This window comes from Strix aluco, chromosome 25 (assembly GCF_031877795.1).
Source record: "Strix aluco isolate bStrAlu1 chromosome 25, bStrAlu1.hap1, whole genome shotgun sequence".
NCBI lineage: Eukaryota > Metazoa > Chordata > Aves > Strigiformes > Strigidae > Strix > Strix aluco.
In genome coordinates, this window is record NC_133955.1 from 4,423,449 (window position 1) to 4,449,925 (window position 26,477).

The 26,477-nt window shown below is 45.4% G+C and overlaps 1 protein-coding gene across 4 annotated transcripts in view; it reads right to left on the reverse strand.

The window, feature by feature from the left end:
- The window catches only part of BLTP3A (bridge-like lipid transfer protein family member 3A), a 36,055-nt gene that overhangs the window by 4,301 nt on the left and 5,277 nt on the right, over positions 1-26,477 (reverse strand). For 2 of the 4 annotated variants that reach the window (XM_074850553.1, XM_074850555.1), the window contains exons 2-20: positions 17,332-17,494; positions 15,691-15,729; positions 15,131-15,222; positions 14,731-14,920; positions 14,145-14,285; positions 13,370-13,540; positions 11,763-11,940; positions 10,655-10,741; positions 9,905-10,069; positions 9,252-9,394; positions 8,344-8,485; positions 7,621-7,814; positions 5,358-6,901; positions 4,919-5,115; positions 4,246-4,397; positions 3,992-4,139; positions 2,792-3,063; positions 1,783-1,891; positions 1,088-1,203 (exon numbers count right to left, since the gene is read on the reverse strand). In XM_074850553.1, coding sequence (XP_074706654.1) covers positions 1,088-1,203; positions 1,783-1,891; positions 2,792-3,063; positions 3,992-4,139; positions 4,246-4,397; positions 4,919-5,115; positions 5,358-6,901; positions 7,621-7,814; positions 8,344-8,485; positions 9,252-9,394; positions 9,905-10,069; positions 10,655-10,741; positions 11,763-11,940; positions 13,370-13,540; positions 14,145-14,285; positions 14,731-14,920; positions 15,131-15,222; positions 15,691-15,729; positions 17,332-17,494 — 4,243 coding nt within the window. Of the gene's footprint in view, positions 1-1,087; positions 1,204-1,782; positions 1,892-2,405; positions 2,621-2,791; positions 3,064-3,991; positions 4,140-4,245; positions 4,398-4,918; positions 5,116-5,357; positions 6,902-7,620; positions 7,815-8,343; positions 8,486-9,251; positions 9,395-9,904; positions 10,070-10,654; positions 10,742-11,762; positions 11,941-13,369; positions 13,541-14,144; positions 14,286-14,730; positions 14,921-15,130; positions 15,223-15,690; positions 15,730-15,866; positions 16,141-17,331; positions 17,495-26,477 lie in introns of those variants that run through there. The other 2 variants (XM_074850554.1, XM_074850556.1) reach the window with 2 other exon arrangements.

Sequence of the window (26,477 nt, forward strand, 5' to 3'; positions counted from 1 at the left end):
GACTTGCAGTGGGCAAGGGTTTTTTCCTGCAAAGCAGCTACCTAATTCTGGCCAAAGAAAACTATACAAGGGAAGCAGGAAAAAAAAATTGGGCTCTGATCAGCATTCTTTTTTTATAAGGGGTCCTGACATATCTCTAAACATCTGTTAAAATTAAGATGATAGCTGGAGCAAGCCTGGTGATCCTATTTCTTATATCCATGAATAAAGTTAATTCTGTCCTCAAACACTGCCAGCGAGATCCCGCTGCAGTTCCATGGCACAGGACAGTTTTTCACTTGGTCTCTCAGAAATATTTTTACTCAGTAATTTAGCCTTTGCATTTGTTCCTATTAAGTTCAATAACATCAGAAAATAAGCTGAAGCTAAGCTACTATCATGCTTACATGCTCCAGTTCTGGTCAGGGCCCTGTTTCACACAATGCTAATGAACAGAAAGAAGAAAAAGTCCCTGCACTAAATAGGAAAGAGAAAGATGAGAAACGATGTGTCACCAACTAATGAACAGAATCCAAAGTCCCAGCCCAGTTCTGTATGTAGTCAGCCATGTGGCTCCCTTAATATGTAATTTTCCATAACAAGTGATCTATTTACTAAGTAGTAGACCTAGCATCAAACAGAAGTATAACTAGAGAACACTACGTATTTAAAAATTAACCAGTCATCTGAATTCCAGATATATGGATCAAAATAGAAAGAAAGTTCAAACTGAACAGCAAAAACTTTTAAGCAACTTGAAACTTCTTGGCTGTAAAACTTACTCTACTCTGACAGGACATCTCTTTCTTTGTGGGAACCTCCAGATCCCTGTTGTTCTAACAAGGAACGGGACACACTGGGAAGATGGAGCCAATCAGAAAAAAACCCAGATTTCTGAAAGGGAACAAGAGACTTTACGCTGGGCAAGGTATTTTTACTTCTTGAACGTCTGTAAAAAGGAGGTACAGGCTGCTTTTGTGTACCCTCCCTAATAGCAATACACCACACCTACCACGAACTGCAAACCCATGAAGACAAAAGACTTTTTTTCTCCAGCCTGCTGCCAGCTATTCCGTTGTCCAGACAGCAGCCAGCAGCAGTGACTCACCTGCAGTCCACGTGTTCCTGCTGCTGGGGCTGCCAAGACACACTCCGCTGGGGCCTTCTGCTCCTGAAGAACTGACACAGGTTTTTCCTGTTTCGGTGAGCCCTCCCCTCGCGGAGCTGGAAAGCAGCACAGAAAACATTCAGGTGTGGACATTTATTCAATGGGGTTCTCAAAACCAAAAAAGTTAAAGTTACTTTTTTTGTTCTCTTTTCCCTCTTTAACACGGAAAAAAAAGAAATCTCATTCCCATTTTAAAATGGAGAAACTAAAGTAAGGGAAGCAGCAGTAATCTGTCCCGACTGCCTGAGCTCAAGGAAATATCAGGCATGAATTCAGGCTGCCAGTTCATTGTTTTAGATGTGAACCTGTTCTGCCCGAGGTATCAAATTTGCTGTTCAAACAAAACAACAAAACCAGCAAGAGGCAGCAGGAATGCATGCATCCAGAGATTACCACGGCAGAGCAGACCTGGGTGCTTGCACTGAAGACAGAAGATTATTTGCCCATTGTGGTAGAAGTGACTGCAGAGAACAGAAGCAGGGACTGCTCACACACCAGAGCCCATCCTTCCCAGCAGCAACCATCACACTCCAGTTCCAGTCTCCTCCAGCACCAGGCACAGCAGAGTATTGAACCCCCAGCACAGCCCGAGGGGTGCCAGGGGAGAATAAAACAAATTTCCCAAGGTTGCTGACCTGTTAGATAGAACACCCCATCATCTCTGCGCTTCACAATGACGTGATCTACTGCCAAGGTGATGGGAACAGGGCCGGGGGAGGTAGGGTATACCCGGGGGCTGTCATCCTGGAAAAAAAAAAAAAAAAAAAAAAGACAACCACAGCAGAGAAGAGATTAACTGCTGTGACAGCTCTGGCAACTCTGCAAAGGATTCCCCTTGCCCCCAGCCTTCCCAGGAGTAGCGTTACCAATTGGCAGTGCTGCCAGAGCTCACTGAGGTCACCCACCATATGGAAAAGCCTGGCTTCACATACAAGGCTGCATGCGAGTCTTAATCTGTGTAGAAAGCACTCCCACAGAGCAGAACCAAGTTCTGTCATATCTGTAATAAAGGCTGAGGAGAGGCCTATGACCATCACCCCGAAGGTTGCTCTCCCAGTTGTCATCCTACAAATTCCCAATTCAAACCCCGAGCCAATACTCCTTAGCCAAAAAAAGCCAATATCCCTTTGTCTGCAGATTTTCATGCTGCTGTGCAGCAACACTGGTTCCTGCTTGTCAGTGGAGCCAAAGCACTTTTTTCAAAAAGGTTTAATCAAGAACTTCTGTCAGTGCCCCCCTCCTAAATAACAACCAGCTCTTACACAATGTTTTTCATCTGTAATTCTCTACATGTTTACAGAAGAGATCAAATATTTCCCATTTCATACAACCACTTGGAGGAAGAGGTATTTAATTCTCTCCCTTGAGTCTGCAAAACAGGTCATCCACAAAGCTGGGGAGAGAATCTAAATGTCAGGCTCCCATTTCTCCAGTCCGATCACTCAACAATTCCACTGTGTTACTCGTTCATCCCTAAGGCAGTTTTTAGAAGCAAAATAAAACAGTATCAGGAAAGCAGGACCACAGTAGACTCAGTAGAGGCTCACAGCAATCCCACAGCAGCCTTTCCCAAGCAGAATCTTGCCAGTGAGCTCTGCCCAGGCTACTATCCTGGGGCGAATCTCTGGTTCCCCAGACACTCACCTTCAATGTGATTTTGGCATCCACAACTTCTATCTCCATGGGGATCACCTCCGGAATTATTTCATCCTCAAGAAAGGGGCCAAGGTTGGTAAGGAAGGACATGAAGAACTCTGCTGTGTAGCTGTGGACCAGCAGATGAAGGAAGCCGTTCTGAACGGCGAGCGGTGAATGCACAGCAGCATTCGGTCCCACCTCAAGACGTAAGCACACTTCTGGCTGGGTCTTACTAGCTTCAGGGACCGAAGGCTTCTCTACTCCTGGATCTCCTAGAGCTGTAGCAGAAAGATCTCACTGCAGATGGCATCAGTAATAAGATATAAACTTAAAATAGATATCTTGAGAACGTAGTGTTGAGGTATCTTGAAAAGACACCTGTTTACCGTCCAGATGCAGAATGATGGTGAGCTCACAATGACAGCAGCCTGAAGCCATCCTTCACATGAAACCCAGGTTTCAAAAGACTGAGCGCCCACATCACAGAGACTAACACCAGAACTGGACTGTTTAAGCCCCCAGACCCATCCCCCTCTCTCACTATCTCAGCACACTTTAAAATTCGCCTTTGTTTTGCGTATGCAGGAGTTGACCACGGACGCAGCACTCCACTCCCCAGAGGCGATACCCGATCTTGTATTTCGCTTTGCCCCCTCGTGGCCATAGGCAGCACCGGTAAGGGGAGGCTCAACACTCCAAGAACTAACTGGTCATGCTTTCACTTGGAGTTTTGGGTTCTAATTGCTTTTGGTTTCGTTTCTTTGGAGTTGGGTTGGGGGTTTTTTTTGGCTGCTTGGGTTTGGTTTTGGTTTCTAGTTTTGTTTTTTTAATTTGAATTTAGCCCTGGGGAAGTACCCTAGCCCAGAAGCATTATTCTCAGGGCAGGAATAACTTCAGGATTTCCCTAGATATGTTTATTCACTCTTTTAATTCATTTCATGCATCCTAGCAGCAATTTTAAAAAGTCACATTCAACGATTACTAGGCACCACGAAGCTTTGTAGGCACTTTGGAAACATCTTTCAAATACCAGATTTGAACCACTGACATTCTTCACGTTCACCTTCGGTCACACACAAGTATTCAATCCTAAATACACTGAAGTACCAGTTAAAATGGAATATTGCCAGTGCGTGGCCACTATAAAAGCCATTTATAAGTAAGTGCAGCTATAAAAGCAGCAGACTCCAAGAGCCAGTGTCTTACCCAGATAGCCACGCAAATACTGCCACATCCCAACGTTGTTCAGCTGCTCTGGAACCGCGTTTGTTACTTGTAAAGCAACGGACAAGTCATCACCTCGTGCCTCTATTCCACAGTTCACCTCGTTCATCTTCAACACGAGGACAGACACCTAAAACAGCAAGTGACAAGCTCACTTATTAAAGCAAACACCACCGCACGGTTCGTTTCCAGATTCACTCAGAGACAGTATTACAGTGAAGAGGAGCAGAACTGACCAGCTGGAGGCTGGGGTCTTCACTCTGTGAAGTCGAGCTGTTTATCTCAGCAGACACTCCACCCTCGTCCTCTGCCATCAGGCTTGCTCTACTGCCTCTGTCATTCTGGGCCTGAGGAAGATGCCCTAAGGGAAGAGGGTCCAGGCTGGGTTCTGAAATGGAAGGAACAACAACTTGATCCTGTTTCTTTTTCTGGTTTTAAGAAGTCCTGATCTCAGTATCTGCCTAAATCTCATGGGCTATCAGTCTATACCATCCCCTAGGAACTCTCTCCAGCTCCTGCGATGAATTTTAGCAATACAGAACTGACGTGAAAGACATCCAGTGAAATCCTCAGTGTACCCTGTTTCCAACCAGCCCTTCCTAAACCCTTCCTAAACACTATGTACCACCCACCCACCTGCACACATTTACAGTCCTTGCTCTAAAGGCCTTAGAACACTGTTGTGATGTGCGGTGGGGTCACCCTCCCCACTCATTTACACTCATCTGAAAGAAAAGGCACCTATAAAAGCAGAAAGAGCCATTGCGGGTGAACTACTCATGGCCTTCAAAAAGGAGTGGCACGAGTGAGTTCCACACAAACACAGCATGACTCAGTTGCCCATGGCAGAAAACTGTTCACCGATGTGAAATAAGAGTAGGGGAGAGGATAAAGCCAGGTGCTTGTTACCAGAGTCCGTGAGCATCACAAAGCCGTCACTGCCATCGCTGTCCACAGACAGCCCGTCCTCAGCACCGCTCCCATCCACAGACGTGGTGTCAAAGGAATGCTGGGATGCTGTCCTCTTCATGGAGAAGAAACGCATTCGGCCGCTGCCACCCCCACCTGGAGTCACTGCTCCCTCTTCTGCTTTGGGCACAGGATCCCTACCAAGAAGAAAAAAATAAAAAAGGCAAACAGCTTAGCCTCCAGATTAGACAGATATTGGCCTGTACTCTGAACACTTGCAAGTCAGACTTCAGTGCACTTAGACCAATCCCAAGAGATGAAGATCTAACCTCTCTCTAATCCAAATGATACGGAAAGAAAGGGAGCAGCCAGCCTACATTCCCCCCTTCCCTGCAGCCTTGCTGCTGCTCTTGTGAAGCACAGGGGGTGGCCCACTCACTTGGCTGGGGGGAGAGAGAGCATTTTCTGCATGGTGGAGGTCATCTTCTCCCGGCTCAGGCTCAGAGCATCTTTTGTTATAGACATGGCTTCTTTGGTGAGGTCCATAGTCACATGCAGAGCTTCCTTCGTGGCATCCTTCGTGATATGCAGTGCGCTAGACAACTCCACCTCTATGTTCTTCAAAGGGATGAGTTCTGCCTGGCCATTGAGAGTGATGCTTCCTCTCCCCAAGGGCTGTGTGTCTGAGGTTGGGCTAGAAGGGAGGGCAGGAGGGCTCTGAGGATGGCCACTGGTCTCTGCTGGTCTTTCTGCAACCAGGGCTTCCACAGCTTCACGTGCTTCCTCTATCAAACCTTTCTCCTCTACGTTCTTACTCTGTGGAGCTGTACTCAGAGCTCCGTCGCTTGCGGATCTTGGGAGTCTCTCCAGAGGTCCACTGGTTACACTGGTATTTTCAATCCCACTGTCCTCTGGGACCTCTGAGGTACTGCATACTCCCTTCTCTGAACTAGTCTCTGATTTCAGCTCCTTCTCTTCAGCCGCCAGCCCCTCCTTGCTGTCTGAAGGCGAGAGCTCAGACTCGATCAGGCTTGTTGTGTCCGAGTCAAGGGATCTGGGTTCCAAGATGGACCCTGGGGCAGGGTTCATGAGCAGGGCCACTTCGGCACTAGGGAACGTAACTCCTACACAAGCAGACATGGGGTCTAAAGGAGACCCAGTCACTTCCTGGGTATCTTGGGCCAACTGCTCCTGTAGCGTTTGCAGAACTTCTTTCATCCTGAGCAGCACCAAGTATTGGTAGTGGTTGAGCCGAACTTTGACGTGAACAGAGGAGGACACAAGCATATGGATATCAGCAGAGGCTTCCAGCTCTTTAGTATCTATTCCATCATCAATTTCACAGTCAGATTCTCCCAAAACATCCATTGTCTCTGGGACCTTGTAGATATTCTTCAGATCCTGGTCAGTCTTTGATCTTTGACAAACCCCGTGCTCTCTGGAAAGGTTCTCATTCTTGGAGTGATTGCTAAAGCTGGCAGAAGGCTTGATTTTCAATTCAGAGGCAGCCAATTCCTGTCGTTTAGATATCTGAGCTTGCCCCCATCTCTTGGGAAGGCAGGCCCAAATGGAAAGGGGAAAAGGGTCAATAAAGCTAAGGGCTCTGCCCTTTGAGCTTTCAGCCCCCTCAAAGTCCAGGGAAAGCTCAGTGAAATTCATAGACCATAGATCTTCAGAGGCAGAGGTTTTGTGTAGTAGCTGGGGAAAGCCTGGATGCTTCTGAGGCCTATCATCCACCTCGTACGCATGGCGCAAGAAAAGGGTGTGGAGGAGGCTGAAATTGTCCTGAGACCTTGGGAACTTTGTGTAGCTGGAGTGGAAGAATTCTGAACTGGCAAATTTACGGAAGAGGCTCTGGAGGTCCTGACAGCTGCAGAAGGGAGCGTGGCGGGTGTTGGTGGCAGTCATCTCCGACGTGCAAATGCAGAGTGCCTGTGGACGATCTTGATGGTCAGTGACTTTCTTCTCCACGGGGATGTTAAGCTACATGGAGGAGAAAGACGTTACAAGTAAGGTGGTGAGAAGGGAAAGTAACAGAGGCTTATCCTGGCCATTTACACAGAAGGTCAGCTGTGGAATAAATAAACAATTGAGAAGTCTTGGTCTCTACTAAAATCCCAAGAGCTGGACTAGACTCTCAATTTATCCCTATCTGAAAAATTAAATAAAATTTACGAATCAGGGAAGAGGAATCGGACATGAGGGAAATTAAATGAGTTTTCTTTTAGGTTCTTTTACCACCCATGGCTTATGTTGCAGTTCAATTTACAACATTCACTTTGATCTTTCTCTGCAAGGATTTACTATACTTTCAGGCCTTTAAGCCTCCTCACAAAACTGCTAACAAGGGTAGTCAATGACAAACACCGCAGGATGCAGGCCCGTTGGGAACAGTACGAGAGTCAAAGTTGTTTCCAAAGGCCAGAAAACAACTTTTGACTACTTGAACCATCAATTTCTCCTTGAAACTGTTTTCATAAATACTGACCTGCCTGCCTATTCTGGACTAGAACTCGAGCACCTGTTTTACTGCCCACAGACCACCACACAACTAACACAAGTAGTAGACAGAAGAAAGTTAGAGAAAGGCAGGGATTTTGTTTTCTCATTCTGGACTCCAGCTATGTCCTGGCCTCGTGTTCCTTCCACAACAGGGAGGGAGAGAACACTGAAGACTGGGAAAGGAAGGAAATTAATGGTACCTTCAGTCGGAAGCCATCCAGTCGAACATCAACATGCTCATCATGCTTGCCTGAGTCCTCCAGCTTGTAGATGGCTTTGAACTGCTCCAAGCTGCGATAAAGATCCAGACAGAAGAGGTTTATCCAGAGCACGCTTGCTGTATCCAGGGTAAGCATCAGGCCATTCAGCTGTACATACAGGTTTGGGCACGGAACTAGAATGAAACAGAATCGAGACAGATTAATAATAGTAGAAAAGGCACTTCAGGTGGTCTGCAGCTCAGTGGATAACCTGCACTGACAGCACCAATGCAGAGGGCTTCAACACCCACTGGAAGACAGATCTCTTGATGAAAGGGAGAAGCTGTGGTGCACCAGAGAAACAAGGTGTTCCAGGTCTCACATCAAGCCAGCTGCAGAGCACCCAAAGCACCCTATAGTCCTGCTCCAGTGGTATTCAATAAAGCAGAACCCTGAGAGCTGGGCAGACAGCAGCTGCTTCAATATGTTCCTGGGTACATTATTTTTCAAGCACAACTTTGCCTCTCCATTTTGCACCAGGTAAACTCTATCCCACTTCCCCACAGGCAAAAAAAAAAAAAAAAAAAAAAGCAAACATCAGAAAACTAAACAAAAATGGACACCCAGAGAATACGTAACAGGGTTAACACACCTACATAATTAAGAGTTGACTGATTCTTTAAAAAAAACTTATGAAAGAAGGTGCTAACCTTGGTGTATTACCTGGAAAGTCCTGATTGTCTGGGAAGTAATACTCTGTGAATTCAATATGGATGGCAGAGACCTGATCAGGAAGCTTGAAGAATTTTCTACTACATGAAAGCAAGGTGGAGGGTTTCTTACTCTGTTGACCGGCTGTAGAAACCTGAAAACACAATGGTATGCAGTTATGTAGAACTCAGATTTGGCAAAACAAAATGTTCCAGTAACCCTGCAGTCTCCCGTATTCAATCCATCTCATTTATACATCAAACATACTGTGCTTTCAAGTAAAAATAAAACATTTTTCTACCTGCTAATAACGCCAACCCCTCTCCTTTGAGGGTATTTAGTTCTTTATGTCTCCTGTCACTGCTAGTAAGAGTCATGACAATCAGAATTAGGTGACATGAATAAACAGAACTGAAAACTATTATAGCTTTCTTCAAGATTAACAGCACATTGTTAAGTCCATTATAATATCTGGTACTGATTATGCTCTTGCAGTGGTTACAGGGTATAGGGATGTAGGGCCTCATCCAGTCTAGTGATGCTTTCTGTCCTGGGTCAGAAAGCATGAGGTAAGACTTATTCCTCCTCTGTCAAAAATCCATATACTAACTTTTCAAATGCATGAAATCTTTTACTCTGGGCCCACCTAATGCTTGATGCAAGTTTAGATGTGAACAGACACAGAATGCAGAAATTCTGTGGTTATGCATGCAATTTCCTCTGGACATGAAAATTATCAGCAGTTCATACTTGGTTTAAAAGTTTTACATGCAATGCAGTAACGGCATTTGGGTTCTCTGGGGACAGTTTTTATTGTCTTGGATGACACAGGATTTGCATGACTTATCTGAATCCTATCAGATTATATTTCTTTTTTAAAAACGACATGAACATCTCCAGACACTGCTGAAATGGCTCACCTGGTGAACATCCAAGTCGTCCACCCGAACTACCACACAGCTGGATCGAAGTCGGTTCCAGGGAGGGTGCCGGAGTCGTGGCAAACTTGTGGGAGGAACACAGCTCTTCTCTAAGGGACTTTTATGAGGACTCAGCGACATGTCTGGGGATGGAAAAGCAGAACCAGCAGGGTTTTACTCATCTCCTTTGCAGAAAACTTCACCATCAATACCAACACGTATGTGCTTACAGAGCAGAATTAACTGCCCTAAAATTAGAAACAGATGGGCACAGCTAGGCGGGAAAAGAAAAAAAAAACCCAACTTAAAGCTACTGAAGAAAGAACACTGTGAAAGATGAGTCTGCTCTGTAGCAAGAACACAAATCCTTCAGCCAGGCTTCAAGTATTTAATTTACTTCTTATATACTCACTTATTGAAGAAACTCAATAAATAAGCTAGGAAAGCGACTGCTGCAGTCTGTCCATTCTTGCTGCAGTGTTTTTCCAGTATGACAGCCACTTTCCTTTACCATTTTATTTATGATTTTTAGTGTGCTATGGATTTCTGCACCAATCAGCCTGCTAAATTGGGGAGAGGTAACTAGAGATATTGCTCGATGTAGGAATATTGTTACCATCTCCTGCTTTACTAGTTTTATCAAATACCATTACCTGGTTTCCTTTTGAAGGGGGAAAGTGGAGTCCTGGCAAATGCAGGGTCCATTTCTTCATAAAGCTTCTCAATCTTGCTTTGAAATTCACTGACCAACTTCTTTGCCCATTGTCCCCGTGTTTCCATTGCTTCACTGTACCTCACCCAATGCTTGCAGGCATCTCCTGCATGAAAGCAAACATCCTGGCATTAAAAATGAGGTTCCTGGATACACAGCACTCACCTGTGCCCCTCAAACGTATGCAGATCTGTTCAGCATTCCTCTTTATTGATATCAGATCTGGAATATGCAATATGCAGCTTACTAAGTGCTTGTGAAACAAGTGCAGGCTTTCACACACAGAGCTGCTTCTACCAGCAAGCGTTCCAAATTCAGGAGTTGGGAAGAATGCCAAGGCTACTTTTCCTTGATTCTTCAGTTAATCACAAACAGATTTTCTCCTGGGATACATCCTATAACCCTTCCAAATTGATCAGGCACATGTAAGAACCAGATCCTAAGCAACTGAAAAGGAACCCAAATTTTATGTCCTTACAACAGACAGCAACTTATTCCCCTCCTTGTACTCTGCTCTGCCAGCAACTTGTCAGCCATCCACTGACAGGTAAATTAGATTAACCCTGCCCATGAGGATTTAACTCCTTTGTGTAGCCTTTCTTCCAGCCCTGCCTGAAGCCATATAGCATCACTGTTCCTCAAATTATTTTTCATCCCCCTCCTCAAGTTGGGAGGTCACAAGCTCCCCTACCTGCCCTGTGGAAAGGATAATAGTCAAAAGCCATCCTCCTGAAGGTCAGCTGCATGGCACCTCCCAGCATCCCGTGCTTCAGAGCGCCTGTGGAAAACAGAACCAGGAAAGTCATGATCAGCTCCGCAATCCAAGTCCTGCTCCAGGAGAATTCAGAACAACATTGCTTTGATTGCCACTGTGGCCAGTATTAGGGTATCACCTTTTAGAAAGCTGTATCAAAATCTTGTCCTAAGCAAGGAAAAGGACAACTGAATGTAACAGGCCAACAGTTTATATCGTAAGAATCGGACCTAGACTCTCAAATACCAAAACGCAAGATCCCGTTGCTTCCCAGGCCCCTATCAATTACACTTCCCACTACAATAACCAGCACTCGTGTTTCAAACACTTGCTGGTAGGGCCAGTGAAACAGAGACAACAAAACTGAGCTGAGATGTTGATAACAGCAGCTCAGGAGCCAGTGATACACAGACCAATTCAAAAATACCTGGAATAGCGATGCACGTAGAGAGGAGATTATATTTTTCTTTTTTAAAGGGAAGATGTGTGAAAACAAACAGTACAACTTGGATCAGAGATGACTGTGCAGAGAGACAGGGGTACATTTGCCTCAAAAAAGTATATCCCAGTAGGGGGGAGCTCAGTGTAAAACAGACACTAGTTAGCAAAGCCTTGCTTGAAAACAACAGGGTAGGCAGGGGAATGGTCTGTCGAAGGTGGCAAAGAATCCTTGTAGCTATGCTACTGTGAATGTCCTGAACACTGTCAAAAAAACCATTTTCTCACCAAGTGGAACGATCACACTTTATTCCCATTGCTCAATACCACAGGGTTCCCACAGCACATCCTCTGTCACTTCAACTAGTTCACTGGCACAGATGGACTTCCCCATGTTTCTCCCACAGAGCCAAGAAAGATTTTCCAATACCTAGTTCAGACATACAGATCTCTCCATCAGCCTGAATGACTGCCTATTGCCTCACTGGGAAACAGAACCAAGCATCTTTCATGTTACTAAGAGGAAAATCCTCCTTCCAGACAGAAAGCTGATGACTGGATCAATGTTTGCCTCCTGCAGTGTCCTCCTGACGCTGCTCTCAGTTACCTGACTCGCGAGTGTGGCTGTCATCGCAGATATGCAGATCCAAGCGTGAGATGAGGAGGTGGTATGATGACTCTTTCATGTCATGCTTATCAAAGTACTGACCAATGCTACTTGCATTCGGGCTGCCTCCGAACGGCTGAGACCAGGACTGCTGCGTACTTGGGGCAGGCGGTGTGATCTATTAGAGAGAGACAAGCTCAGTAAGAACTAATAGAAAGAAGAAGAAAAAAAAAAAAAAGAAAAGAAAAAGGAAAAGAAAAAAGAGAGAGGTTATAACATAATTAAAACCAGCTCATGCACTCTTCCTGACTGCAAGGCACCAATTTATAGAAATTTAATTGGGAGTCCAGAAATCTAGATCCTTTCCTACGAGCAAAACTCTTTGTCTGTGCTCCTGCCTCCTCTACATCAAGCTACTGTTCACTTATCTTGAAATACGCTTTACGACTCCTAGACAAGAAGGGCTAAGTGTTCCTGATCCCCTCTTCTGCTTCTTTAACGAAGTAACAAGCGCCAGGACAAGAGGGAATGGCCTCAAGCTGCACCAGGGCAGGGTCAGACTGGCTCTTAGGAAGGATTTCTTTGCAGAAGGGGTTGTTGGGCGTTGGAATGGGCTGCCCAGGGCAGGGGGGGAGTCCCCATCCCTGGAGGGGTTGAAGAGTCGGGTTGACCCAGCGCTGAGGGATCTGGTGGAGTTGGGAACAGTCAGGGTGAGGTTCACGGTTGGACTGGAGGAGCTTCAAGGGCTTTTCCAACCTGGATGATTCTGGGATTCTGTAATCTCACTGCACTATGGGCACAGCCCTCCTTCCACAGAGCTTCCACCATCAGCAGCGACATTCCTCTTCCATCATCCTTGTCTCTGAAAACATCTTTTCTCCTCTGCCCTATGTATTTATTCTGCGACATTTGTCAAACAATTTCTCAGCACAGCATTTTGAAAAAAAAGAAAGTGGTAAGGGAAGTTCAAGGTTACTGGCAGAAGCAGCTGTTCTGAGGTTGTCATACACTGCTAAGCTACATGCGAACCAAAGATCCAATTGCAAAAATCAAGAGCTCTCTCCAGAGTATTAGGAAGAAAAAAAGAAACCAGAACAACAACAGCGAAATTGGATGCCAGTGTTTTCCCTCGACATCACAGCTTACTACGGTTTTATGTCACAATTTATTATACCAGTCCCTTCCTCTAGGCCTATGTAGATTGTCACTGAGAGGCAGAAAAGATTATTTCTAGAACATATTTATTGCTTATTACCAAATCCAATCCTCATGGGACCCTCTGCAACTTTCCATGTGCCAGCCAAATCCGGAAAGCCATGCACCTTAACACCACTTTTTCCCCGCCATCAGACAGAATCTAGCCTGCAACTACGTGTGAACATTTTCTAATGCTTACTGGCAATGAATCCAACTCCTCTGGTCACTTCATTACCCAACAATAGCCCCTGATCCCCGTGATGCTGACCTGACACGGAGAAGCCTACCAGTTCCCACTCGGGAGATGCTCTGTGAGCAAGGCCGAGATACCACACAAACAGAAACTGTCTCCTTCACCTTGTCTTTTCCTTTCTCCTGCCAGACCAACATCCAAATCATGACTCGCTCACCTGGACAGACTCTGGTGCCAAGCTTTTCCTCTGCTGTGCAGACTTCTCCATGGCTTCACTCAGAGACTCTGCATATTTCATCATTGCTTTCAGCTGAGAGTCTGTCAGCACCCAGAGCAGGTCATCAAGGAGAAACATCAGCTTAGATGCCACCACATTGCAATCTTTGGTCTGAAAGAGCAAGGAGGAGTCAGAGACATTAAGAACTGCAACCACAGACATACATTCTTCACAATACACAGAAGCTGTAGCAGAAACAAGAGGTGCTGCTCTAGAACTCATCTGAGAGAGAAGTTAACTCATCTGGTGGATGGCCACAGTACCTCCTCTGAGAAGGAAAGTAGTCAAAGTGACCTCCTCTTTAGGGGGCAAATTGCTCACTGGTTTAAAAAAAACCAAACCACCACCAACGGAAACAAAAAAAAAGACGGTTTAATCTTTCTTTTTGTATCTATCTTCATCACATTTCCGTTGACAGCTAAAAATAAGGCCACCAGGCTTTAACCTCCCAGTAAAGAGATGACAGGTCTCCTTAGGATGTTCGAAAGGATTTAAAAACCTGCTCCATACATGTTATCCTCCTCTGGGGAAAAACTGCTTTGACATTTGTTAAGAACACAGCTGTCTCCAACAGAAAACACAGAGCGATATAGCAGCTTGGGCTCGACATTTATGAAGGAAAAGAACGGTTGCTGAGGAACGTGGGAGGAAATATGCATCATCACTGCACCAGGATACCAGACGGTATCCTGCAAAGTATGGAGGAGACTCTCACCCTTCTCTTGAGAGAGATCTGGATCCTTCCCTGGTTGGTTATGAGTCTCAGAGGAGTAGTAACAGGATCCTGATCACCATTGTCAGTGGCATCTGCTTCTATCCGAAGTGTCTGCCAGGTGAGCTCTTTGAAAGTCAAAACCTACCCAGAAAAAAAAAGGAAAATGTTGAGTTTTTCAACAACTTCAAGGATGAAACTACACACTTAGAAGATGTGGAATGAAACAAGGCCACAGAAAATCATTCAACACACTTTTCTTCTGTGATTCCCAGCACAAAAACTGAAATCAAGCCCCAGGTAACGTCTAACCCCATCTCTCACACTGAATTTAAAACCAGACAAACCACAAGGACATTCAGAGCTTCTCCAGTTTCATTCTCTCAGATTAGAAGAGCCCAGAGAAAGCCCTGAACACAAGTCAGCTCTCAGTCACCCTGTTCCAGCAAACAGTAGGCAAGCTCACTGAAGCTCCCTTCCATCACCGTATGAGAACTCAGACAACGGCCCGATTACCCCAGAGGACTGGGGTAGCGCGAGTGCCGCTCTTCTGTGCTCGTTATGACAGGCAACATCATCAACTCCTCACCTCTCCTCTCTGTGGATCAGTAATGCGGGTGAGTCGCAAGTCACTCTGTTGCCAGTTTGGGTTGACACTGTAGCCTTGGAGCTGCCATAGCTCGAAAGAGGCATGAAAAGCCTTGGAGTGAATCTTGATGGTGATGGAATTGACCACAATAAACATCCCCTCCACGACCTTTTCGGCAAAGCCATATTCACTGCAAAGAGAAGAGCCCTCAAAGTCACCCCCTGTTACAGCAAAAGGCCTGGTAGAGGTAAGGTTATGTACAGAGAGACTCCAAGGTCTATAAGCCATATTAGAGGCACGTAACCTGAGTGCAGAGAGGCCAGTGGTTAACCATCAAGAACAACAGCCACCCATACCCCAGTAGCAGGGCAGAAAGAAACCACAGGGCTCAGGGTCTGACCTTTGACCTGCAGCAAGAGCAATGGGAGACTGTCCGTTGGGTGGCCGAGGCTCTTCACATGTTCGCATCTCTACCTCCACTTTGTCCAGGTACTGCAAAGACAGAACATGGGAGCAATAAGTACAAGACCAAGACTCAAGCTCAGCCTAGCAGCCTTGGGTCTGAGACTCTAGAGCAGGGATAACCAAGCTCTGGAGTCTCCTGACTCTCCAAGAGTCTCATGTGTTAAAGCTCTCACACCATCAGTGCCAGGATTGTTGAGTAATCTGAATCCCCAGAAGTGGGGGGAAAACAAATAACAGGCACAAGGTTGCCCTGGACTTCACCAAGAGCTCAGCCCAGCTCCATCCTGCAGTGAAATGTGGGTCTCGTGGGAGGTCACTCATCACCAAACAGGACTATTCTCAGAACTCCCCTTCCCCTGTGTGTCAAGGGCCTGGAGGATTTAGGTCAAAAAAATTTGAGCATGCACTTCAGTTTGCCTTTGCAGAATTTTTCTCAAGTAAGAGAGATTAAAAAGAGCAAGGAAGAAAAGGAATGAACAAGAGAGGAAACATTACCAGGCAGATTGGGTGTGTTTTCAGCTTTGTCCACTGGATCTGAAACAATAAAGTTGAGGTTACAAGAGTTATCTTCGCATTGGGAAGTTTGAGAAACTGCAGGAAACCATCTGAGCCCAAAGTCTGAGCCCCATTTCTCTGAGAAATGACCATGGTGACAATCCATCATGTCTCACCATATCCAGGTCGGACAGGCTCACACAGACAAGTGAAAAGACATTCCAGCCACCAGACCTATAAATTCAGCTTAGCTTTTGGATCTCACATATCACCATGAGTAAGAGATATTCTGCAGGTCAAATTCCAATTTTTCACATTCCTTTATGGAGAATATTCTGGTCCTTAAAGGGTTTACAATTAATTGCTGCTGTTACTGGAAGTCAGATAACTCTTGAAGGCTGTGCACAAACCAAAAAGATCCATTTTATTTTCTTACAGCAACATTTATTCTGCAGTTTTCGTAGGAGGAAGAACAAATGTTTGTTACTAAATTAAGCAGTTCTGCCTCTAAAAACAGAGCAGATCAGATGAGTAAGACAGGCTCATTTTTACTGTCACTTGGCAGAGTAGAACCATATTTCTTTTATAGCAAGTCTCTTCAATATACTAAAAACTTTTGCATTCATGTAATGCAACTATGGTTAGTACCAACTGAGATTAAACAATCTGGCATTTCATATCAACTGAAAAAAAAAAAATCATTTTGCTCTAAGAAGCACAAGGAGGAAGAATTTTTGAAAGAGTCCAGTGTGCAAAAGTGCAAGTGCATGCACAAGTTCAGCAATTGTGCACGTGAATGGGTAACTGTGGGCATAGAGGCCGAGTGCAACTTTTCACAGGCACTACTCACGCATTTCTTACAAATTGCCTTTTCAACAATCAAGATTTAAAGTTCAATGTATTTTTACCATACCTCACAGCATAATTAGGCTTTCAAAGAACTACACTCCATTTCTCTCTGCTTCCTATTCCTGTTGGAGGTCTGTGTTTCTTCTTTAGCATTAAAAACAAGTCAGTGAGGACGAGAGAAGACACAGAAGACTCTTCCGCTACCAAAATAGCAGGGAAATGGGAGGGAATGACCAAACAGAGGCCTGTAAAATCCTAAGTGACATGGAGGTGATGAACAGGGAATGACTGTTCAGTATTTCTTCCAATAACAGTACCAAAACTAGTACATGCAGGCTGGATACAAGCAAAACCAGCTGTAGTTAAGCTGTGAAGTTCTTTGCCATAGCACACCCTGCATGTGAAGTAAGTGGGTCCAGAAAGTGTCTGGGCAAATTCCTGGAAATTCATCAGTGGCTATTAACTACAAAGACCTCACTGCTGGCTTAACAAGTCACCTGAAGGGGAGGCAGGACCACAGCACTCTCCCTGTGCTGCTCTCAGCATCCCCTGCCATCTGCCGCCAGCTGCTATCGGGGCAGAGCGCTCGGCAAAGGCGGCCTTTGGTGAAACCTGCTGCGGCTCTCTCCTAGCATTCAACCGGCAAGTCTCACGCCTAAAGCACAGCGCTGGAGATGTGGGGATCAAATCACACCCTGATTCTTCAGCAGAAACTCCCAAGTGTCAAACAGAAGCTGCCCAAGGGAAGCCTCAGCGGCACCTGGGGACACGTGTGCAGCCTCCTCTGCTCACCCTGATAGATGCCTTGTTACAGTAGACGCGAGTGATGGCCAGCCAGGTGGGCAGCTCCAGCACATTCTGCAGCACCTCCTCATCCAGCTCCAGGTTGGTCAGCTGCCCCTGCCCTTTCAGCGTGCTCAGGTTGATTTTGTCTGGAGAGAGATTCTTGGTAAACCTACAAGAGAAGAAAGAGGAGACTCAAAAACAACCCCCAGCAGAGCTGCTGAGACTAGAGGAGCCTTTAAGAGAGCTATTTTAAGTATAAGAATCTGCTTGCTGTTTTGTTAAACCCCTTCTGACATTTTTAAACCCAGGGAATATTGGTTGCTCCAGAAAACAATGTCTACACTTTGACATTTGAAGGACTTTGTTTGGTTTTTGTTTTAAATCATATTGAAGTTTGAGAAACTGAAAATTCCTTCTAAAGCACTGGGAACCTGGAAACCAGCAAAACTGCTCTAGGACAAAACCAGAGCCAAACTGCAACAGGTCAGTTTTACTCCCCCCAGAAGTGCCATATCAGCAGCAAAAAGTTTAATTATCTAAATTCTTTTTGAAGTTTTTGACATGGGAGATTAGAAGATCATTAATAAATTATTTTTATGGCTGTCTCTTTAAACACCAGCCTTGCAATCCAGTCTGCTCCTCGGCTGCATGCTTGGACCTGCTGACCAAACTCCCCTCCCCAGTGACCAGTCCCAGCTCCCATCCTCCTCTCCTTTTGGCAACCAGCAGCTGCTGCTCTCTCTGGTTGCAATTCCTCCTCCCAAGGGCTTCTGTTGTTTCCACCTCCCTTGTATGCAGCCTGGTGTCTTCAGATCCCCTGCACGCCTGAGATTTAAATGCAATGGATGAAACAATTTCTGCAGGACTGCTCAAGAGCAGTGTATTCTGGTGTGGATCTGAAAAACCTCTGACTTCATTAAAACCACCATGGCCTCCAAGGAAGCAGAAGAGCCAGTTCAGAGGGCGGTAGCTCACGAGGGCTGTATTTGTGTCAGCAATACCTCGCTGGGACGGCTGCCTCCATCAGACAACCCTCCTGAGCCGGAGGGGCTGCCACCAAGGGAGCAAGGCAGCTTGCGCTCCGCAGTCACAGGACTCAAAGTTGGAAGACTTCCTGCCAAACAACTTACCCACTACAGAAGCCAGGGCTTATTCTACACATTCCTCCATGCTAATGCCTAATTCTGTACAGTGGTCCAGAAAGCGGAAGAGAAAGAAAGACCCCATTGTCAGTGTAAGCAGGATTAGGCTCACAGTTAGTCACACGCTGCCGTCCTCTCTCCTTTCCCTGCACCAGCAGCCTGGGCTAGTTCTCTGTGAAACACATAAAGGGCATCTCGAAAAAAGTCACTGCTAAAAGAGGGGAGGGAGGAGGAACCAGAGCAACACTGGCAGCTGATGTGGCCACCGCAGGAGCACGAGGTGTAGCACAAAACTGGCTCAGGCGCCACAGCAGCTGCTGGTCAGTCAACCCCAGGCTTCCTGGGGTGAAAACGCCTTTCCAAAGTGAACATTTTGTTAGGAAAGAGTCTGACGGAAGGGGAAGAGCCACTGATGTCAACCCTACGCTACTGATGCGGCAACTCCTGGAAGAGGAGGGCAGCACAAACAGCTGTGAGTTTGCCTACTGCTGCTTTTTACCTTGATCCCTGCCACTGTTGAGTCTTCTGCTGCCACAGAAGCCTAAGTCAGACATTTACTGTGCCATGCTGCCACCTCCCTCCCCTGAGCCAAAGGTACACACTGACAGCTGATTAAAGACCATGTTTATAACACACCTGCCAGCATCTCAGGCTGACACATTCACTTTAAACTTGGTACCCGCTTTAACCAGAGGCCTCCTTCTTTAAACACACCCAGGAAAGCAGCCAAGTTCAACACTGCTCCTCAGCATCTGTACAAAGAAATAATACATTCCAGAGGGTGCTACAGCAGCTGCTCCACTGGTGGGGAGACACAGGGATATGCTGAGTGTCTGTAAGATTTGCACTTTGTCCTCTTGTGAACACCCACAACCTCAGACACTGCTGAAAATTAGACGAAATACCTCCTGAGGCAATACACAAGCATCCTTGTCTTGCATTAGAGAACCAGCTCAGTTCCACTTGGGATTGGATACTAAGAATACAACAAATACAACCAGAACAGGTAGGTAATAAAAAGCCCTTGGTGCTGTTAAGCTCACAGGCTGCTGTGGGTAGCGATCAGTTTACAGGTGGGGAGAGACTGAGGCACAGAGCAGCTTTCTCACACTTGTAGAGCAAGGAACAAAACCCCGGTGTCCCAAATCCTCATCCCAGACTAAGCATGCTGACATGGGGAAGCTGCTTTCAGCTGCTAAAGCAGAAGAAAAATATAAGGACATGTCTAAAGCATTACTTCTGTTTAGTGGGTATGTGTATCAAAAAAAAAAAAACCAGTAAGACAGTGAAAGGACGCTAAAGCTGTGAAACAGGACACTGGTGGAGAGAGTGGTATGAAACATGATCTAGCTAAAAACAAATAACTACTTGTAATCATCTGCAGGGAAAGGCTGCAGAGATCCTGCTCAACAGGTAAGAAAACCACCACTACTACTACCAAACTTTACAAAAGAATCCTTTTCATGAGACATCAAAATGTGCGGTTCCACCCGCAAAGGAGAGGTTACAGACCCCACCAATGATGGGACAACAGAAGCTGCAAGTTTTGTGAACAAAAACCCAAATGTGAAACCAATTCTTTTAAACCACACAGTCAAAATTCCTGAAGGAATGCCTATTGCCAAGTCCCCTGCTCTCAGCTGCTCCCCCTGTAAAGGAATCTGAGCTCTTCAGATGGAATAATCTTCACATTTAAGACATTGATACATGTAATGCATGTTAGATGGGGATTACAAGAGGAAAACAGATGAGGTGTGCCTGTGAACTTGGGACTTCTTAAATGCCAAATCTTCACTGCTTCTTGAAAGGAACTCCTTTGGTCACTGCCAGGGGAAGGAAAAAGCAGCGAGAGCAGACAATTTTAGATGTTTGTTGGCAGACTGGCTCCATTCATAGTCATCAACAGCAACGTATTTGGCAGCATGGATTGCTGGCTTAGAGAAAAGTGAATGAAAATGGTAGCTATTAGGAAAACTGACAGTGTGGGATATTTGCACTTTTTTTTTTTCCCCCCAACTCTAACAGAAGTCACGTAGCGCTAAGCCAGTAAACTCAAAGGACAGCACTCCTTTTGAGCTTGCCAGGATTACCATGACAAAAGTCAAACCAGAAAACCTTTTTCTATCTTCTATGGAATTGTCGCTGCAGAGTCACAAGGGCATTTTGCATCTGCGCACACTTACACGAGCACGCATGCATCCACACTAACAATACCACGAGCAACATTTTGTCTCTGAAAGTGTCTGCCAGCCAGAAGCTGATCTGGTGCACAATAGCCAAATGGACCGTCACAGCCACCAGCATCCACAGAGAGCCTTCAAGTGACTAAAAAGGTCTGGCTGCATTCACAGTCAAGGCCATGGGAAGCTTGTAACAGCTATAGCTCTGGAAGTCCTGCTAGGTTGAGCCTCTCAGCCCAGTGGTTTGCAGAGAAGAATCTTCCCTAGAGTCTGTTTCTCACTGTTTCTCTCCATTTTAGACGACATGATCAACAATCGTAAGAAGCAGACAGATGCAGCCATTAACAGCACTACCCGAATTTCACAGACTGAAGGTCTTCTCCTAAGAAGCTAACAACACCCGGACAATTTAAACCTCAACGCCTTCTTGGTATTTGGCCTAAAAGAATGATGTCTGTTACAGAAACCCTCAGTTTTCCTCGGCAGTTTTTCAGATCATGATTTGATTTGGTCTGAAGCCTCATTTCAGATGGGAAAGGCACAGGAGTCTATTTGCTCAATCATCACCTTGATTACATATCAAAAACTGATGTCACTACTAAAATAATGACTACCCGATTCATCAGCTTGCATATCCAGAGGCCACAAACTCAGTGATTGCAAGAGGGAGTTTGGCCAAATCTGATTGCTGGCCCAAAGCCAGGCTATAATCATAAATAATAAATTTATGTTCACATTTGTAGCTGTCTGGCCACACTGTCTCCAACCGAGCAACTACATAGACAGATAATGTCAGGAGAAGACGTCTGATATCATAAAACTTCTCTTCAGATCCATCTCTCTCATTGCCTTGCTGTCACGTGGTACAGGAACCCTCTCATCAGTAGCTTCGTATGCTCAAACTAGATTTTCTGCCTCAGCTTCTTCTGCAGTTCTTCAGTAATCATTGTCTATTGTATGTAACCACTACCTACAGCTAAACACATTTATTTCTATTAATATCTTTGTTACTATGGTTATTATATGCAAGAACTAATTTAGCAGTACATCAGTGACCTTGATTTTTACTCAATGACAAGCATCATCTATTGGCAGAAGCAAGTAACTGTATGGCTGGCAATACTAGCCGCAGTTGCAGAGAGCAGATGGAAAAATACTCAAAACACAAATAAGCCAGGAAGGGGGTAACTTGTCAGCTGCAATCTGAAAACAGACAAGCAATATTAATGGCCCCAGGGAAACTGCTACAGACAAGGTTTTTGCCTTCATAAGGGTAACAGCAAGGGAAGAGGTGAAGATTTTCTGCTTTAATTTGTAACACAAATACATAATCTAACTATGGCAGAAGGACAGAAATGAGACACAGAAAAAAACACCCCTATATTCTGGCCAATGCAGATTTGCTCCTTCCCCAAAATCTTTCCCAGAGTCTTCGGTTAGGTTTTAGACAGGCCATTTAATGGGATTTCCATCTTCCTTGGGAAGATCTTCTACAATCCAAAAATATCTGTGATAGGACATTTCCCCTCATATTAAACCTTCTTGTCCCAGGAGCCAAAGAGCATATTTACTTGGAAAAAACGGTTCATGACTAGTGAAAGAAAAGGTCAGTAACTTTCAGAGGAAGACTTTCAAGGAAGGCAGCAGTAGAACCTTTAACTGGAAGGTAGTGTCTGAGAATGAACTGAAAAATAATTTTGGAGGGAAATGAAACTGGGCAAGTGATCAAAACTTCTGTAAAAAGGGAAGAAATAGCTGCCTCGAAGACTCATAGGAAGAAGAAGCAAAAGCCCTTTCAGGAGGAAAAGCCATTTTGCTTACGCAAGCTTTTGGTGTAACTGTGGAACAATCTGTCTGGTGAGCACACACAGGACTACCCAAGATTGAGATTCAGAGTTGCAGACAAGGAAGAAGAACACACTGAATTAGCAGAAGACGAGACTAATTTATGCACAGTACAGATGGTATCTAGTACTAATCTAGTTGGTATCATACCAACTTAGTATAAAGCCATTTAGAATTCAATGGAATCTGATCAATACCAAACTAACCGATTGTTTAGAAGAGGGAAAGCACCACATCTTATTATTGAAAATCACCTCCATAACTCTAGCTCTACACCGCGCACAGTACTGGTGCACCCCAGATACACTGGTAGGCAATAATATTTTCCTTTGTGCACAAAGTGGTCCCAAAGCAATAAGCCTGATGACTTCGCCCTACTCAAGTTACACAACAAACTCTGTACATGTCACCATGTAACCTGGTAACAGCCTTTAGCACTACTGATAGGCTCCTTATCAGGATAGGTTTAAGTGCATTGATGTGTCTGTATACACATGCCACAGGTGGCTTTAAATTATCAGCTTTCTGTTTTTCCAAGCTTCAACTACATTGAATAAAAGGCTGGACCACTCAACCACGCAGAGCCAAATGCAGTTTCACATGGGCCACAAAACATCGTTATGAGTAATCAGTTGTCTTGGCTCTAAGTTATCTATTGCAAGGTAAAAGGACTTAGAAATTCAATTCAAAGTTAAACTTGCAGAGGGGAAAAAAAACCCCAACGTTTCCAAACAGATCGGGAATGAGACTGAACTGTTACACAAAACACGAGCGTCAGCTCACTCCTCCCTGAAGCCTGCCTCCCCATGTACTCCCCACGTCCCTGAGGACGCTTTCTTGTCCCAAATGTAAATTAACTTTAAACACTCTCAATACTAGAAAATTGCAAAGGCTCCAGTCTAGGTGAGCCTCTTGCACCACACCCACTGATAACTAATTTGGTACTAGGAGACGTGTAAAGCAAACCATAAACTAATCTGAAAGGAAGAAAGGCTGGGGTTTTGGCAGGGGTTGAACTCCACCTCACTGAGGAACTGTTTTGCTATTTCTAGTTCATCGGCTGGGAGCTCAGTAGAGTTTAAATGCCAGCTGCCCCATCCTCCGAAATCTGGAACGCAAACCCCTGTCAGCTGCCAGGGAATTTCCCAAGACTAAACCTCAAGCAAATAATAACACGCGAAACAAAACTAGGAAGAAACATGTAAGTGCACTAGTCAGAAGCCCCAGTGCTCAGATTTTAAGCAATTGTTTGCCCAGCAATCCAATCTGCATTTTTGTTTTCAACCTGCAGAAAATAACAGGTTACTACATAATTCAGACTCAAGCAAGCAGCTGCAGAGGAGGCAAGAGCTTAAGGAGTCTAGGAGAAATAAGATGAGGGGAGAAGAGTCACATTTAACAGCCCCTTTTCCTGACCCAGCAGCTGATGTGAGGATATATCCAGCCACATTTCCCTCCTGAGCTACTGAAGTGCAATTTATTTTTGCTGCAACGAGAGTCTATTTAGCATTCCAGAAATGGCACACACTTCTCTCTCGAGCCGAGTGGAAGTGGCTGAAAACACCTTGCATCGAGCAGCTGACACACACTTTGTAAAACTGACGATCTGGTTCTTCTGGTAAACTGCAGCATAGCAACTCTGATTTGAGAGATTACTCTGTGAAAGGAAAATGCCACGTCCTGTTACGTGCGCACTCTCTCCCCACTCCTGTCTTGAACAAAGGAGTGGTAGCTGTTTATTACTTTACTCCATAACGACCTGGTGTTCAGTCTTTCCATCAAGAATTCCTCAACACTAATTTTAAAAAAGTAAAAAGGCCATCAAAATGTACTAATGAAATAAGACATTTCTGACGTACGACATTAAAGGGTTTGTATCCAACCTTAAATGCTTTGGTAGACACAGCATGTAAGAACTTAAGAGACAAAGTTATTACTGGTGGTTCAATGCTCAGTACCTCAGAAGCTCTGCCTGGCTGCCTGTAAAACAGCAGCCACTGCTGGGACGGAGACATGACAAAGCTTCTTTCTTATATAAACTGGCTCAGAGTTTCTTGCTACATACTGTTTCCACGCCATTCCCCAAACTACTTCTATTTGCCTGTGTTCCCAGGGCTATTTTCAGAGCAATGTACGAACTGGCTCGTTAGTATTATCTCTACTTAACCACCGGGGAAACTATGACACCAAGTGATTAAGCAACTTCCCCACAGCCACATGAAGCACCACACTGCCAACTGCCCTCCAGACCCGACCACACGTCCTGCCCAACACAGCCCCACGGTAGGGGAGCTGCAGGCATCTGCCATCAGTCCCCAAACCCTCCCACCTTCTGAGACACATGTCCTGCTGCTCTCAGCCACACGAAGATCAAGATGTATACAGGGAGGCTATCCACACCGGGGTTACCTGCTCTCTGTAACCTACTTGTGTTGCTCAAGCCCTCCTCAGCCATGCCAAAACGCACGCAAGCCCCTTGCAGGTGAGAACACCACCACATCCCTCCTCTGCTATTCTCTGCCGTTGTTTGTCCAAGTGCTGGCTGCAGGAGGGGGTTATTCTGGGCTTTAGCTACCAGATTTCTTCTTCAAGCCTTCAAGCTTTGGATTCCAACTTTTTTGGCACTGGGGCACCATAGAAACTATTACCTGGCTGAAGAGAATGCTGAAAAGCAGGAACAGAATACTCTGCAGATGGAGAAGTAATGGCTTTTTTATCATGAATTTTTAACTGCTAGCAGCTTTGTGGTTTCACATATTTCCCATAGCTGCAACAGTTACTTTAGGCAAATTATCGTCTTTAGCAGTAGAAGTTTCCCTGATCACTGAAGGAGGATATTAAGGCAGGTAAAGCCAAAACTGCAGTCTTGGTCTCAATTCTAGCAAAGAGACTCTGTCCCAGACAAAGGTTCTCCAGAGGTCCCTTCTACCTAAAATCACTCCACGATTCTGTAGCTTCATCAGGCCATTCCCAGATGCAATTTTCTTGCTTTCCTCCCTACCCACCATGCTCTTGAAATTTTTTCCAATTAGCTTTGAATCAAGGTCAGGAAACTGGGAGAAATCCGAAGGGTTAGGTGGTAAGCACACACCTTATACTGACGGTCGATCTTTCAGAGGGTTTCCAACACTTTTTACTCACTGAATGTACCATCACTTTGACTGTCACTGCAAGGGCACAGCTGCATCTCAGTGTTCAAGCACGCAGCGATGCTGCAAAACACTTGAGGACAAGTGAGAAATAAACAGATCAGAGAATTCAGACTGTATTTTCTTATAGCAATTTCCAGTTTGCAGCATTTAGACAAGAAATCTAAGCACTGAGGGAGGAAAAAAGTGCTCTTTGGACTTAGGGAATTTCCCACCCCTCTGTATCGGGCAAACGACGTGTATCTCATAATGTGATCTGACCTTCTGCTCAGTGCAAGCCACAGAGCCCATCTCAACAATTCCTGAATGGCAGAGACCAAATCCCATTTTATTAGCTGAAGAACCACACTTCTGTCTCTTGTACCCATCTTTTCTGAGGAGAAGGATGGGTCCCCTCAGGATAACACATCTCACTTCTGTCATCCTGACTTCAGAGAGTCTAGTACCACCAAACAGCAGGATGACCATCGGCTGCAACGGCCCTTCTTTGTCCCGTCTTAGCCTGAGAGCATGTCTTTGATGGTGGGGGCGGATAGAGGGCAGGCAAGGAGATCACACACTTTCGAGCATGGAGGCACAAACAGCTCCAAGACAGACTGCAAGCTAATCCAGTAATGCTACAGAACAGGCAGGGCTCACAGGGCAGAGAGCAGTTCTGGGTCTTAGAGCCAGCCCTGAATTCACAGAATCACAGAATGGTTTGGGGTGGAAGAAACTTTACCACCTAGTCCACCCCCCTGCCACAGGCAGGGACACCTTCCACTAGCCCAGGTTGCCCAAAGCCCCGTCCAACCTGGCCTTGAACCCTTCCAGGGAGGGGGCAGCCACAGCTTCTC